This window comes from Pseudonaja textilis, chromosome 1, assembly GCF_049901715.1.
Source record: "Pseudonaja textilis isolate UNSWEBS1 chromosome 1, rPseTex1.2, whole genome shotgun sequence".
NCBI classification, from domain to species: domain Eukaryota; kingdom Metazoa; phylum Chordata; class Lepidosauria; order Squamata; family Elapidae; genus Pseudonaja; species Pseudonaja textilis.
Window position 1 is genome coordinate 72,013,469 of NC_141990.1, and position 17,165 is coordinate 72,030,633.

Here is a 17,165-nt window from a genome sequence, read left to right on the forward strand (position 1 = left end):
GTCTGCCATATACACCATCAGTTGAATTTTCCCTGGGATAATTTCCATTTTTTGCTCATTTTATTCCAATAGTTTACCACAAGCATTAAGGAATGCCTACATGCCAGCCATCTCTTACAACATAGTAACAATAGGGTTGAAAGGGACCTTTGGAGGTCTTCTAGTCCAGCCCTCCGTGCCCTGATCCCCATCCTGGAGAGATATGGCATCGTTTTTAATTCACAGTCCAACAATTGCTGGAAAGACTGGAAACGATTCCCGGGTGCGTGTCCTCTTTTTCAAAAAATACTCTCTTCTCTAATTATGCCCAGTTCGATTTTACCCTGGCTGACGCCGTCCTCCTCAACCGTGATCTTCACAGCTTTGAGCCAGCAAGATCTCCAGAGATTAGCCATAGCACTTAGACTTATATACCGCTTCACAGTGCCTTACAGCCCTCTCTAAGCAGTTAGCTGCGTTCATACCACCAGCCAACGACGCTTCAGCCACGCGAGTTGTGCAAACCCAACTTTCACGGGACTTGCCCTGTCGTTAAAAAGGTCCCGCGTCTCGGACGCGCAACCGGAGAACCTTTCCTGCAGCCTCCCCTTCCAATTGAGCTTTTTCATTCCCCGCCTCGTCAGAGGGGGCGCTGTGACGGCGACATTAGCCGCTTCCGCTTCCGCTTCCGCCATCTTGCCGTGAGACAGCAAGCAAGCGGGGGAACCGGTGGATTTGGAGCAAGGATGTTGTCGGCCGCTGCTTTCGCTGAACCTGTGTTCGGGTTGCCTAGAGAGGTTAGGCAGAGCTCTGCGGTGCAACATCGCTTCTCTCCGTATACTTTCAATGGCGGGTAAGCGCTTCATTGGGTGCTTTTCTTTGGATACTTCCTCTCTCTTTAAGACCGATCCTGCCTTTCGACAAAGCATTCTCTCCCCAGTGGTTTTAGTTTCTTTTTCTCATCTCCCTGCGAAGTAGGAAAACAACAATTGTATTGTTTTTTTTTCTTCAAGCTCGTGTTTCTTTCATAACTTAAAAACTTGTGATTGGACCGCCATTTAGTCAGAAATGGTGTAGGGTCTCCTGCTTGGGCAGCGGGTTGGACTAGATGACCTACAGGGTTCCTTCCAACTCTGTAAATCTGAATCTATAAACCCTGATGTGGCTTCTAACTAAATGGATACAAAGGGTGGTAAAACTCAACAGGATCATCAGAGCCACAAAGGCTAATTTACCTTGACGTTAGAAGCAGCAGCAGAGCATAACAGGGGGGTTTGGTGGTGCATTAAATGTAAGGATTCTTCCAAAGGTGACCCAGAATTTTAAGCAAGGCTGAATTTCCAGTAGCAACTGGTTGAAATTATCTCGTGCCAGAGCTATAATTCAAAAGTGATTTTCTAAAGCTAGCACAAGTTTTTGCTTTTGATTTACAAGTTCCTAAATAGTTATAACTCTCCAAGGGAAGCTTCCTTGGCACAAATATTAATGCACAAAGTAAGAGTGTAAGGTAGTTTTTGTTTGCCTTTTGGAAACTGACTAATAGTTTTTATTTGCAGCAGTGTTTTATCCTGCTTCAGATTCCACCTTCAGTTTTCTTATAGGCTGCTTCTTGTTCTTTATCCAGCTTACTTGGGAACCCCAAATATTAGGAGCTTTAAATATTACACGTACATTTTAAAAGAAAGGCAACAGTTTTCCTTAAAAGCTTGCCTTCTTAGTGTATTCAGTAATTTTTAAATGTGGATAAAAATACTAGGGAAATCTTCCAAGTTAATTAAATAGCATCTAGCATCTAAACTAAAAGAGGGCATCTTGGGGCATAAGTGTGCAATGTGATCCTGAAATCTCCATCCATGCATACTTGTGGCAAATTGGAATAACAGTTTCTTACCAACTTGAGTGAGAAATGGATACTTAGAACTATCTTTGTATAGGATGAGTGGTGGAGAAGTTCCCTGCTGTTTCTAAAAAGTAAACGTTTTTGAGGCAACCCTCTTCTCCCTAGCTCATACTGTGTGCTCATATGTATCATCATTGGGAAGTGTTGCCCCAGCTTTTCCAAAGCTATTGAAGTCTGACTGAAGCCACAGATTTTTTTTTCATTTTATGGCTATGAGCCCCTGAGTATAATCCTCTTATGTTTTTGAAAAAAGTAAAAAATGCACAGCTGAAGGTAAAATGCTCAAATTTTAAGATTTCAGAGTAATTTAAACGAATGAAGGCTAAACAATTACAAAAAATAATATTTTTTTTGCTTAGGACCATATTGGCAATTGCTGGTGAAGATTTTGTTGTTGTCGCATCAGATACCCGACTGAGTGAAGACTATGCCATTCATAGCCGGGAGAGCCCTAAATGTTATAAACTGTAAGTTTAAAGTGGTAGATATTTTGATGAGTTCGATACAGACTTAGTCATATCTGGAACAAACCCATTAAAATTTTATTTTTATGTCAAAATACTAAAATTGTGTTAAAACAATCTGATATTAAATTTATCTGTTAAATCGAATAATGTTACATAAAATAAGATGCTTTACTTGACAGCCTGTTTTAATACTTCTATTAGGATAATACATTTTTCAGCTTCTCCAAGTAAAGTGTATTCTTTCATCAAAGGGCTTGAAATGACAGGTTTCAGCACCCCGCACATATAGTATTACATATCAAAAATATTATGAAAAATTCATGATGATACCACCAATTTGTTAATTTTGGTCATCACCCAGAATCATTTTGATGACTCTAATGAATAAATGAATGGTAGTTGCCAGTGAACATACAATCAATAAAGTTGGTCAACCCCTCCCTCCTAAGCCATCAAAGTAAATAAATAGAATCACACTGTGTGTAAGTATAATCCTATAATGGCGTATTGTGAACTATATATACACGTTCACACTTTGTGGTCACCACACTTTAGTGAACACAGATCCTGTTTGCGTAGAATCATAGCACTTGAGTCCAAAGCCAACTTTTAGTTCTAGAATTGTAAGTAGTAAACATTCTCCAATGGTTTATGAAAATTTAAACAGGAGGAATTCACATTTGACATCGATTATTGCAGTATGTAAATATGCAAATAAAATAACCCTAGGAAAATATATTGTTGTAGTCTGTCAAAATTACTTACAATCTTATCAATACTGTGTTTGTACAGGACAGATACAACAGTTATTGGCTGCAGTGGATTTCATGGAGACTGTCTTACCCTTACTAAAATCCTTGAGGCAAGATTGAAGGTAAGTTATTGTATTTGGCTTAGTGGTGAAATTGTACTCATTTGCTATATTAATTTAGCAATAGTACTTAGATTTATATGAGTGTTCACAGCCCTCTCTTTGATATTTAGCACTTAAATCTCTGTTTCATCCCTGTACATATAATGAATTCTGCATTTCTGCTTGCTCAGACTGTTACATAAGACAACTTTTTTGCTAGTGTTAATTTACATATAATTTGCATCACAGTAAAAAACACAATATATATATATAAAAAACCAGAAAATATCCAAAACAAATGTCTGTTCTGTGGAGATTCTCGGTCATCCATGTCATGAGTATCCCAAAGGTGCTTTTTCCAAAGGCAACTGGACTTTGTTTTTCCTAAAACAAAAAAGCACCTTTGGGACAAGATTTCTTACTGTTCTTTTCCCCAAGTTTCATCTTTTATATTCTGTAAACTACACTGCTCAAAAAAAATAAAGGGAACACAAAAATAAGACATCCTAGATCTGAATGAACGATATACTCTTATTAAATACTTTGTTCATTACATAGTTGAATATGCTGACAACAAAATCACACAAAAATTATCAATGGAAATTAAATTTAGCAATCCATGGAGGTCTGGATTTGGAGTTACACTCAAAATTAAAGTGGGAAAAAACACTACAGGCTGATCCAACTTTGATGTAATGTCCTTAAAACAAGTCAGAATGAGGCTCAGTAGTGTGTGTGGCCTCCACGTGCCTGTATGACCTCCCTACAATGCCTGGGCATGCTCCTGATGAGGTGGGTGGTCTCCTGAGGGATCTCCTCCCACACCTGGACTAAAGCATCCCCCACCTCCTGGGCAGTCTGTGGTGCAAAGTGGAGTTGGTGGATGGAGTGAGACCTGATGTCCCAGATGTGCTCAATTGGATTCAGGTCTAGGGAACGGGCGGGCCAGTCCATAGCATCAATGCCTTCATCTTGCAGGAACTGCTGACACACTCCAGCCACATGAGGCCTAGCTTTGTCTTGCATTAGGAGGAACCCAGGGCCAACCGGACCAGCATATGGTCTCACAAGGGGTCTGAGGATCTCATCTCAGTACCTAATGGCAGTCAGGCTTCCTGTGGTGAGCACATGGAGGGCTGTGCGGCCCCCTAAAGAAATGCCACCCCACACCATTACTGACCCACTGCCAAACCAGTCATGCTGGAGGATGTTGCAGAATGTTCATGGCGTCTCCAGTCCCTCTCAGGTCTGTCACATGTGCTCAGTGTGAACCTGCTTTCATCTGTGAAGAGCACAGGGCGCCAATGGCGAATTTGCCAATCTTGGTGTTCTCTGGCAAATGCCAAAGGTCCTGCATGGTGTTGGGCTGTAAGCACAACCTGCACTGTGGACGTCAGGCCCTCATACCAGCCTCAAGGAGTCTGTTTCTGACCATTTGAGCAGCCACATGCACATTTGTGGCCTGCTGGAGGTCATTTTGCAGGGCTCTGGCAGTGCTCCCCCTGTCCCTCCTTGCACAAAGGTGGAGGTAGTGGTCCTGAAGCTGGGTTGTTGCCCTTCTACGGCCTCCTCCACATCTCCTGATGAACTGGCCTGTCTCCTGGTAGCGCCTCCATGCTCTGGACACTACGCTGACAGACACAGCAAACCTTCTTGCCACAGCTTGCATTGATGTGCCATCCTGGATGAGCTATACTATCTGAGCACTTGTGTGGGTTGTAGACTCCATCTCATGTTACCATCAGAGTGAAAGCACCAGCAGCATTCAAAAGTGACCAAACCATCAGCCAGAAAGCATAGGAACTGACAAGTGATCTGTGGTCACCACCTGCAGAACCACTCCTTTATTGGGGATGTCTTGCTAACTGCCTATGCTTTCCACAACAGCGTGTGAAATTGATTGTCAATCAGTGTTGCTACCTAAGTGGACAGTTTGATTTCACAGAAGTGTGATTGACTTGGAGTTACATTGTGTTGTTTAAGTGTTCCCTTTATTTTTTTGAGCAGTGTATTTGGTTTATTATTCTATAAATTGTTAATAGATCTATTGCCATGTAGCATTCAAATGAATGTTTCCTTAAGGAAGATGCTAGAATATATTTCACTTGTATAGTGTTTGTTAAAAGGTAGTGGAAGTCACAAAAATAATTTGCTGCATTCTTTTTGTTGTTAACCTTGGTTGCATAAGTGAAATGTAGGAAACGTAATAATGAGTGGTCATGGGTGTTAGAAAAGCTCATTGCAAACTTGTATATAAGAGTTGAATTTGTAACCAAAATTAGAAATTCAGTGATAGCTGTAGCAAAAGAAGAAAATTAATCTGACTTGGAGGGTGCAGTATAATAATCAGCTTTATTAATTTTTTCATTAATGAGTTTGGTTATTTTTCCTGGTTACAGCAAATGAGTGCTTTTTTCATTGTGTTATATTTTTTTCAGTGGGTAGCTTGCTGCTTAATTTGTGTTGGGAACAACTTTAGCAATAACATTTACTTGCTTCTGTTGTAAATATGTTCCAGATGTACAAGCATTCCAATAACAAGATCATGAGTTCAGGCGCAATTGCAGCCATGCTTTCTACAATCCTGTACTCCCGACGCTTCTTCCCTTATTATGTGTACAACATAATTGGTGGATTGGATGAGGAAGGTAAAGTTCTGTTTGGATTAGTGTAAAAGTGCAAGGAAATCACCTCCCTTGAGATATTGGATAATAGCTTTAAGTGGGAAAATAAAGGAATTCTTACAATATGATTCTGAAATTACTATGTCAATAGTAAAATCTTTCTGATGTGGATTGTATTTTAATATGAATATGGCAGTATTTGGTTTAGCACGTATGCTATAATGTAAAGATTACTTAAATTTATTCCCCAAACATGTAAATCTCAGGATAGTAATTGCATATTGATAAATGTGTAAATCTTTAGTAGAGCATATGGTTTCACCATAATAGTTTTCTACTGTGGTATGAATCACAGTTGGTGGTTAAAGTGCAGTCCTCTGATATTTAAACAGGTTCATTTGAACTTATTCCATAGTGGAATAGGTTAAATTTTTTGGAATTTAAACTGGGGCAAAAAACCCTCTTTGGTTATTTATGTTCAATTCTCAAAGGAAGGATTGTTTTTTATTAGGAGTGTTTCATCTTTCTAAACATACAATTCAAACAAACAAATATAAGGTTGGATCAAAAGACAAGCATTCAACAGACAAGTGCAGCTGGCTTTTATCCTCGGCTTGTCTCTCCTGAAAAGCCTCTTCTAAGTTTGAAGAACTCCTTGCAGTGTTATGTCCTGCAAGGGGCCCAAAGAAGAAGTCTGAACAAGGAACAAAGATTTCCATTTTTAATTGTTACATATCCACAAGCACAGAATCAAAATTTTCTTTCTATCAATATGATTCCTGTTTGGAACCAATTATTTTTTTATTTTGTAAACCAAGAAAATCTAGACTGCAAAAAATCTAAAATAATAGGTAGAAATATTTAATATTCATCACTGAATAGTAAGCATTTAGTATATGCTCTTAGCTATTGTTACCAGTCTTTAATTTAAAATTTTTGTGGGGGAAATCACTCATAGTGATTATGTTTATTAAGAAAAGAAGCAAATACAAATATTGTTTCATTTCTCCATTTACAATAAACATTCTGTAGCAAAATTTTGGGAAATATGTTACAGACTTTATACTTTTTACATAGTGGAAAATTTTTATTTATTTATTTAGATTTATATGCATTTTATGTTGCAATCAGTTAGGGGTCATACCTATTCTAATACATTACACCTGCTAAATAGATATACCTGTTAAAATGCAGGTTAAATAAAGTTCTGTTTAAACTAAAGTTCTGTCTAGGAAACACAAATCTTTCCGTTTGCATTAGGTGGTTTAACCTGGTTCATTATTTTGTACTGTGTCCTCATTTTATTAGTGGTTATCATTTTGAATCAATTTTATTGCACTGCACTTAACTGTCAAATCCCCTTATTCCAGCATTTGACATTGCTTTAAATGTATTTTATTTACTTTTCTAGGGAAAGGTGCAGTATACAGTTTTGATCCAGTAGGATCCTACCAGAGAGATAGTTTCAAAGCTGGTGGATCAGCGAGTGCCATGCTGCAACCTCTGCTGGACAATCAGGTAAATCTTCTTCCATTATTGTGCATGTATTGATATAGTGACATCTGGAGCCTTAACTCTTTCTAAAATACTTGAAATTATTTGGGAGCTATCAAAATAATTTTTCAAAAGATGAAAGGATCCATCACCTTAAGCCACAATGTGAAAACAATGTAGGAATAAGAAAAGTAAATTCATAACCACTGACATTTTGTTGCAACTCTGCTTATGGCAGTTTAAAATGAGCCTTATAAGCCTAGATTGAAGTTTTGTACAACTTGGTTTCTCTCTCTTGCCTACTAGTTTTAGGTTTTGTTAAGACACTTAAAATTTAATAGCTTGTGTATTTTTCATTGGACAATGAGTAAGAACACAGAGTTATAGTTAATTGGTTCAAAAGAGCTGGCCACTGCATGAGGGAATCTGAACTGTGATTGGTTGCTGTGAGTGAAAAGAGAGAATTTCCTTGTTTCCCACCTTTTTTCCTGTGTGTGCTTTCTGTGATTTACCTCCTGATGTTCTTTCTCTGTTGATGCTCCCGTTTGCCTACCTTATTTACATATATTTATTTTATATAATATTGGTTGGTCTCAGTGTCTCTGACTCCATTTGGACACCAGCTGTGCAATTCCTGACAGGTTCTCTGTGAATAAATGAGAGGACAATCATTTCTATTTGGGTAGAATGTGTGTGAGTGTTCCTACAAAACCGCACTGCAATCTAATCAGCTGTGTTCAGCCATGGACATTGGAAGTCTGCTCATGTACAAGTGCAGCTTCATCCCTCTTGATACTTCTCACTGATCTGAACGCTACTTTTATTTAAATGATAAGAACATCTTTGCTGTTGCAGTATGTTGATTTGCTACATTCAGATGAAATTGTTATAATGTAATGCTGAATCATGACTTTTCTAATCAACACAGACTTGTTCTACCAAGCTATAAAGCAGGGGTCCCCAAACTTGGCAACTTTAAGACTTGTGGACTTCAACTCCCAGAATTCCTCAGCCAGCATAAAATTCTGGGAGTTGAAGTCCACAAGTCTTAAAGTTGCCAAGTTTGGAGACCTCTGCTATAAAGCATTTAAAATGTGGGGTCTTTGGTGCTGTCTGAGCTTGCTTGTTTTCTTGCAAATGTTTAATTACCCTAACTAGGTAACATCATCAGTATTTAAAATGTTTTTTTTTCTTTTTAAAAGGTTGGCCTCAAGAACATGGAGGGTGCTAGACAATTGCCTTTGTCCTTGGAAAAGGCTTTGCAGCTGGTAAAAGATGTCTTCATTTCTGCTGCAGAAAGAGATGTTTATACAGGAGATGCACTAAAGATCTGCATTATCACAAAAGATGGAATTAAAGAAGAAAGCTTTCCATTAAGAAGAGACTAACCACTGCATCATTCAAGTTAAAATGCTTGGTCTCTAACAGTCATTTTTTTATGCAGATTGTTTACAGGTAGCATGTTAACATTTGATAAATTAAAATAAGGAATAAAGAAATTAATGCTTCATTGTTAAAGTTTCATGGCATGTTCTATAAATAGACTTTGGGTTATGTGATCTTAGGTCGTGGAGAGAATGTATTCATTGTACAACCTGAAATTTTATTTGATGCAGGATACAAGGAATTTCTTAAATGCCGCATGATTCATTCGTTGTGTATTTCTATAGGCAAGCTGGCTGGGAATTCTTGAAATGTCAACATTTCTAGAGGACATCCTGCTTAAAAGTAGCCATGTGAATGAAGAACTTATATGCATATCTATATATAATATGCATTTTTAGAAAATAGCAGTTGAGGAACTCTCATTTCTTGGTACCAATTTATTAAAACAAAAAGAAAACCGATGAGGTGTAGTTTTCCTCTCAGCATTATACAGTAGAAGTAATTTTCCGTTGTCTTGCCTCCTGGGATTTTTTTTTTTAAAACTTCCCTGCCTTGACCTAAACCCTGGTATTCCCTACTGAGCTATTTAAGTACTAATTAGGCCTGACCTTACTTTGCTTCTAAGTGTAGATATCAACCATATGATACCACTTGCTGAAACTATTGATGGATAATTCCTCTGAAATACTGATTGCATTTTTCAAAAATTATTCAGAAGAAGTGCTTTAGGATGTAAGTGCAATATCTCTACTAAAGTAGCCACATCTTTTAGACTTTTACAGGAACCTAAATAAAATTGTAATTAGTAGCATAAAGGAAAGATGCTATGATGAGGTTCAGCACTTCTCCAGAATCATTTTTTTAAAAGCAGCATTGTTCCACAGAATACTGTAGCACCCTCAGAAGAAAAATTTGCAAGGTTAATTATTCAAACATTGCTCCCTAACGTACAATTAAAATTTTCAGCAAACAATGATAAAGTGCCAAGAGTACAGAAAAACCAAGATTTTGTCAACGCGATGAAATGTGTATAATGTCGACATAAAGCAAGCTTCATCCCTTACATACTTGAAAGCAATGTAATGAACCAGATGCAGAAGGAGTAGACTTTTGCATTTATGACACTGCAGTATGCATTTCTTCTTCTTTTGTCTTTTCTTCTTCCACTCCCCAGATTTCCATGTACAGTGTCATGTATCTTTCTCAGTCTCTGCTTGAAAATTGTTCCAAAATATTTTTGCAAGTAATCAGCAAACCTCTGTCACCTTTGGTAATTTATTAAGGAATATGGATGTAAGCAACCTAATTGCTGCTAAACCATGCATGGAAATGGCTGCAAATTGGCAATAAGGATCATGCCATGTGCGTAAGAACTCCAAATTAAACCTGCAGCATCTCCAGAACAAAACTGGACAACTGGCCCAAATGTCATCATTCATCAGTGCTGATAATATTGGGCTAGATTAGTGTGGCAACTCCCAGAATTCCTGAGCCAGCATGTGTAAAGTTACTATACTTGGTCACCACTGGGCTAGATGGTCCTTTATTTAACAGGCAGAACGTTTTGTGTATTTCTGCTTTTGTAAGTAAAATATGAATGGAATTCATGTATCCTTTTCCTGGAACTTCCAACTTACATTCTCCTATGACACTGTACATGAAAGAAGAGAGTAAGATCTGTGCCTCTCTAAAAAGGTGATTCTTTCATTAAAATTGGAAACCAGACGTTCCAGTCCAAAAAGATGGTTCATCTGAAGCTAGATAGTCTGATTTAAGATGAATGTATTTCATCCATGTCGCACGGCAATTTCACTTGTTCACCTGGAATGGTGAAAGTCCATTCCTTTTTGTGTACTAAAATCAGTAAAAGAGTTGGTCTGTGAACAGTTTTTATACATTGGTATATCTCATTATGAAAAAAACTGGATTCCCCCCACCCCACCCCCTTTGGTTCTAAGTGATGGATGAGAAAATGCTAGGTTCCCCATAGTCTTTAACTTGTTTAAACTCCTTGTGTTGCTATTCAAGGACAGTTTTTCTACCAAAGGGTTTGGCAAAGCTCTTGCATTAGTGGCCATTAGGTGGCAGCATTGTTATTTTAAAGAGAAGAGATCCTACCATTAAGAATCATGGAAAATCTGAATGGTAGTTCTCTAAACAGATGATGAAAATTTAACATATTATGTCTCTATATCTGTTAACATCTTCCTAGGCAGGTATTTTCATAATATGAGAATATTTGTCTTAGCATGAAGCTCTTGTCAGGAGAACATAGATGCTATCTTTATTTTTCATAGATAGAAATCAGGATGATATTAATACAATATTGTCTTGAATTGCTTACCAGTCAGTTTTATTTGGTGAACCCAAGTTTTAATTTTTATAGCAATGGAAGTCCAAATTTCTTTCTCCCTAAGTAGTATATATGATTTTATCCTCCTTTGCCATATATTCCCATTACCAATATGTCTAAATACCAAAACATTACAGATTCTCCAACCTTTCCTTGCTAGATGTTGCCCTTTTATACCTTGTTCTTTTCTGCACTTGATACCTTTTAGCTGATGTTCACCAGAATAGCAACAGGATTTCTGCTAAGTGTCCTCTATCATCTCTGAGATGAATCAGTTTAAGCTCTCACATTTCCTCTGCATACTAAATCCTGCTGTTAGGATCACAGCATATATGTTGTCTTTTATGCAACAGTTCAGGCAACATTCAGGAGTTACATCTCCAGCATCTTGACTAGGGGGAGGTTTTTGTCCATCAGATGTTGCTAGTCTCCACCTCCAACATCTTTTCCCATTGTTTGTGATGGTTGAATTTGTTGTACGCTATAATTCTGTAACGTAGGTAGAGTGACCACTGATGAAGGATGCAATTACTCTAGCAATCATGTCTTGTAAAAAATTTTTTTTGCCTAAATAAAAAAAATAGTGATGTTCGCTATGAACCATGCCATGAAAACTTAAGCCCTGATATAAATTAGGATGAGCAATCCTTCTAGAGGTTTCTGTATTATGCTTCCTCCCAGTCCTAGCTAAACAGTCAAGGATAAGGTCTCCTGATAGGTTTAATTCCTCATTTTTAACACAACTAAATAGTGCATGCTATGTGAAAAGTGAAAGTGCCAACTGCATAGCATTTCCTAACCTAATTCTTCTCATATTGGTTGGGAATTCCATCAATTGCAGGCATAACACAGTGCAAAGAGGAAGGTGGGGCTAAACTATTGATTAGAATAAGAGAAGCCCATTTTCAAAATGTCATAGGTGGCCTTCATTTAATGATCACTCATTCAGTGATCTAAGATGACACTAAATGAGTAGCACATGCAATGGATCCTTGAAGATGTGGCCATTTCAGCATTCTTTTGGTCATGTGATTGTGTTTTGGGTGTTCAACAACCAGTCTGCACTTCTGACTAGCAGTTTCCTGCAGTCACATCACTGTAGTTTATGATCTTTCCTGCTGGCTTCCCCATAAGCAAAGTCAACGGGGAAGCTAGCAGGAAGTTGCAAGTTACATGAAAGCCATGGTGGCACAGTGGTTAGAATGCAATATTGCAGGCTAATTCTGCAAACTGCCAGCAATTCAATCCTGACAGGCTCATGGCTGACAGTCTTCCATCCTTCCGAGGCCGGTAAAATAAGGACCCAGATTGCTGGAGCAATTTGCTGACACGAAACCGCTTAGAGAGGGCTATAAAGCACGGAAAGTCTTAAGTGCTATTGCTACTTAACAGCAACAAGGACTACATAAAATATGTATGCCAACCTTTGCCAACCTGATGTCACAAGGTTTTTTCACTTATGATAGTGTCAATAATTGTCATATAATGATGGAGTTCTCGGTGCTAATTAGTGTTGTTGAATGGGGACTACTGTACAGCCATCAAAACCTTGTCTCACAGAAATTTTGTAAAGACAAATGGAATGGATACACAATATGCATTGTGTATAAGCTATTTGGAACAGAGATGCAACAAGAACAAAGTGAACATTTTAAAACACTTGTTTGATGGGGTTTTTGATTTTGGTTGCTTTGAGTCACTGTTGACTCCTGGCAATTGCCTGGACAAATTCCTGTGGTTTTTTTGGCATGATTTCAGAAGTGGTTTGCCACTGCCAGCTTCATAGGGCTGAGAGGGAATGATTGATCCTTGATTATCCTGCTGCCTTTGTGCCTATGGCGGGACTAGAGATCACAGTTTCCAGGTGTCTAGCCTGATGCCTTAACTATTACATCACACTGGCTTGTTGAATATTGCTTACCTAATTTAATTATAGTTGGTCCCTTGTAAATGCAAATCTATGAAACTTTCAGTTCAAAGTGACAAGCTGGGAACGGCTGGTATGCATATTTCGGGGACATCCCCTTTTTGCAATTCCTACAATCATCTTGTCTGGTTTTGTTTTATTATGATAAAATTATCACACACTATTTAATAAGATTGGAAGATAACATTTGCTGCTGCTGTCATAAAGCCTTAAGCATAACAAGCTCCATCACCTATTAATGTCCCTCCTCAAACAAGCTCAGCCATTATGATCATCAAACACAGCTAATAGGCCCTGAATGACTCAAAGTCCAGCCGTCCATCTATTCTATGTAAGCACCAAGCCAAAGTCATATTCTGGATCAGAGGATTCAGAAATCCCCCATTTTAATTGGATAATGAGTTTATTTTTTGTTCATGGATCATCTTCCTAAGTAGGCCATCTGGTATAGCAATCATACAATACTCTTTCACGTTTGTGTAATGTCAGCCCACAGAGATATCCAATTTTAATCCTAAGTAGTTTTCATTCAAACACATGAATGTTCAGTTATCAGTGCACAGTTTAGAATCTCGAAAAGGGCTTACAAGTATCTTTGGCCATGTTCTCACTGTCAGTTGTGAGTTGAATGTTCTCCAAAAGCTACTGAAATCAATTTGCTTTTACTGCATAACATATCCTTGATCCTAAGTAGTTTTGAACATTATTCTGAGGAGATAAGGTATGTACAGGACAAAACAGTTCACAATATATTTTGTTTAATGAAAGTCTTGCAATAAACATGTTTTATGATGCCCAGAAGCCCACAGTGCAGTACCACCTAAGAATTTAATCAGTAGCCTATCATCTCTTTTCCACATGGGTTAACATTTATTTCCAGATAGAAATGGGAAGAAGGGAACGTGAATACTTTAATGAAAGCCATAGTCACCACAAATGGGAAGGCAATGACCACTTTAAATTTGATCTGAAAATAATCCAGACCAATGAATGGGTTCATTTGAATGCTCTTCATTGTTCAATACTTCTTAGAGTTTTGTGGTTCATTCTGTGGGTTGGAGTTTTTAAGTTTAGCCCGGTGTGCAGTTTGCCATTTAGCTGATGAGGTTTCAGTTTGCCAGAAGGTGGACCCATGCATTCTCTCGGCCCCCGCCCCTTCTCTCTCTGTGTGCATTTATTTGCTAACTGAGCAAACAGTTGTATTTTAACCATGCCGCAGTAGCAGCAATCCCTCTGCTAGCTGAATCTGAATTAATCTGGACTAATATTAAACGTGGCTTCGGCAAAAACAAAACAAAACCCTACATGTTCATGTCATTTTGACAATTAAATGAGTGAATATATGTGATCATAAAAACCAACCATAACCATGTTTGTTGATGGGGAAAATATCTAAAATTTTAATCCATAGTGGTTTGATATCTTTATCTCCATGTTCTGGAGAACCTGAAAGCTTACTGCTTCTTTTGGCTCAATTTGTAGGATATTAAGGTATCACCTTGTTATGCATATTCAGTTTCTTTTCCTGTTTCATCCCACATTAATGACATTTATACATAAAGCACACTTCTAAAAATCTCAAAAATGCCTTTACTTTTTTTTCAACTTCTTTTTTAAATAAGATCCTCAAGGCAAGTCTTTTACAAGATAGGATAAGTTAGAATTGCAATCTATTTGCTCTCAGCTACAGAATGAACATTTTAAAAAAGCCCTTTGAACAAATTTATCACACACAAAAATCATTTTCTATTTGAATGTACGTTTGGTTCAGATTATTATATGTGCCATATCGTATCAGCTGAGTTTTTTCTTAAATGGCAGTGGTTTGTCACGATCTGTTGCTTGCCATGTTTGAGGCAGAAAACTTGATTTGCCTGTTCACAGTGGCAGTAGTTCCCTGACTAATAAGTCCTGTCATCTGCTATCAGATCCTTTTGGATACCGTGAGAAATGCCCCTGAGATGGCACTGACCGAGTCTGAAATCTTCAATTTCCAGAGCATGTCCTAATGTCACTGAATCATGTTTCCTTCTCTGTGGTTGAACATACATTTGGAGCATATTCTTATAGTATACAAAGTTCTGATAACTACTGATTCAAATGAGAATGGGAAGTAGAATGTACCATCCTTTCAGACTGTCATGTTTCCACAGTAGAGGCCTCCTCCCCCTCCCCTCCTCCTCCTCCTTGACTTCCTCTACATATTTTTTCTTAGAAATAGTAAATTGAAGTGATTTCAATCTCATAATAAATCTTAATATGGGAGGAGGTGATCCAAACACGCAGAAGGATCAAATGGAAACCAGAGCTCTGAACTACCCTGTACAATGACTATGGAAGGTATTAAAGGTTACAGGAAATGATACCCTCCTCCCCACCGTGTCCTTCAGTCCTTCAGATCCTGGTCCGTTTTGATCTCTATCTCTACCATCATTGAAAATAAGCCGTTTTTCTAATCTGAAGGGACTTGAGGGGAACTTGATATTGCCTGCATGCCAGTAACAAAAGCTATTACCATCCCTTCCATGCATGGGGTATTTCTGTTCTGATTAGATTTCAGGAAAGCCACCCTTCTCACAAATCTCATGCTTAGCAATTGGTTTCCCCCTCTCAGATTTGGCTGGAAGGATCTTTTAAATGCAGGATAATGATGTGTGACATTAAGCAGATAGTTAATCCCATCCCTTAAGCAGATGTGGCAACAAACATACAGGGTGATAAGTGTTTGTTTGCTAGATGCAGAGTGGACTCACAATCTTCTTGGTGCTACATTTACTCCTTCAGCCAAATGGAGAGGGAAATGGACAGTTTTAACAGCTGCCCAGACTAAAAGTTTCCCTAACTCCTTCCTCAGTGGCAACCTCTGTGATGTTTGAGTAGGCAGAATACACTTGTAAAATTAATTTTAGAAAGACTTTACCTGTCTTCTCACAACTATCTTTTTCCATTGTTGTGCAACATTAAAATTAGATTCAGTTTCACACCTCAAAGTATATGTTGGCGGGGGCGGGGAATCCAACTTCCTTCAAGACCAGAGAAATTACTCATTTTGCACTGTCAGTCAGAAGAACCAGATAGGTATCATTCTTTTAGAGAAGATTGTAGTCAGGATATTGAGGAAAAGTTACCATCTGCTAATATTATAATAGAGATTTGGAACAACCTTGTTTATTTTACTTCATTTGCTCAGTTTCTATAGCTGCTCATATCAATATTAAGTACAACTGTCAGGGACATTCTGGGGGCCACTATAAAGCGTATGAGTTCACGGTGAGGACCCATTTCCATCTTGATCAACTCCGTCATTTGGATAGCTGGGGTCCCCCCAATTAATGTCCCATCCGCTTGCTCAAATCAGATTGAGCGCCTTAGTGGGTTAGTCTTTATGCCCAATTGATCAATGATAGGAAGCCCGATAAAGCGTATACAAACAAAAGAAAACCCAAAATAACAGCAACCAGAATATGAACAGAATAAGAGACTTGGAAGGGACTTTAGAGGTCTTCTAGTCTAACGCCCAGCTCAAGCAGGAAACTCTATACCATTTCAGACAAACGGTTGTCCAAACTCTTCTTAAAATCCTCCACTGTTGGAGCATACACAACTTCTGGAAGCAAGCAGTTCCACTGAATTAACTGACAGAAAATTCCTCCTTAGGTTGCTTCTCTTCTTGATTAGTTTCCACCCATTGCTTCTTGTCCTGCCCTCAGGTGTTTTCACAGAACAGATGGCCTCCCTCTTCTTTTGGCAGTCCCTTAGATATTGGAATACTGCCATCATGTCATCCCTAGTCCTTCTTTTCATTAGCTAGACATTGCAACAACCCCTCAATTGCAATGTAGCCAAGAAGTGGATTCTGTCACAGAACCTGGTCTTCCAAACTTTATCAAAGGCAAACTTATTTCAGATGGCAGGCAGATCAGCAGAAAAGTGTCTTCTTCAGGGCTCTGCCAGTCAACATGCTTTGGCTGATGGAACCTGCAACATGCCACTGCTGCCAGATTGGACAGGACAACTAGAAACACCTGGAAGAGTTGATCCTGTAAGGTTAATATTCATCCCTCCATCCATCCACCCAGTGGCGCATTTCAAAATAGTTTACCACCAGTTCGGTGGACGTGGCTTGGTGGATGCGCTTTTTGTGCGTGCACACTTTGCATGTGCATGCACCAAACATGAACT

The 17,165-nt window shown here is 38.4% G+C and overlaps 1 protein-coding gene across 1 annotated transcript; it reads left to right on the forward strand.

The window, feature by feature from the left end:
* Positions 1–667: 667 nt before the first annotated feature.
* PSMB1 (proteasome 20S subunit beta 1) lies at positions 668–8,835 on the forward strand. Its single transcript, XM_026705156.2, has 6 exons — positions 668–832; positions 2,239–2,346; positions 3,139–3,220; positions 5,718–5,847; positions 7,235–7,341; positions 8,520–8,835. Exons 1-6 carry the CDS (start codon positions 726–728, stop codon positions 8,703–8,705), a joined length of 720 nt encoding a protein of 239 aa, XP_026560941.1. The 5' UTR covers positions 668–725; the 3' UTR covers positions 8,706–8,835.
* The last annotated feature ends 8,330 nt before the right edge of the window (positions 8,836–17,165 follow it).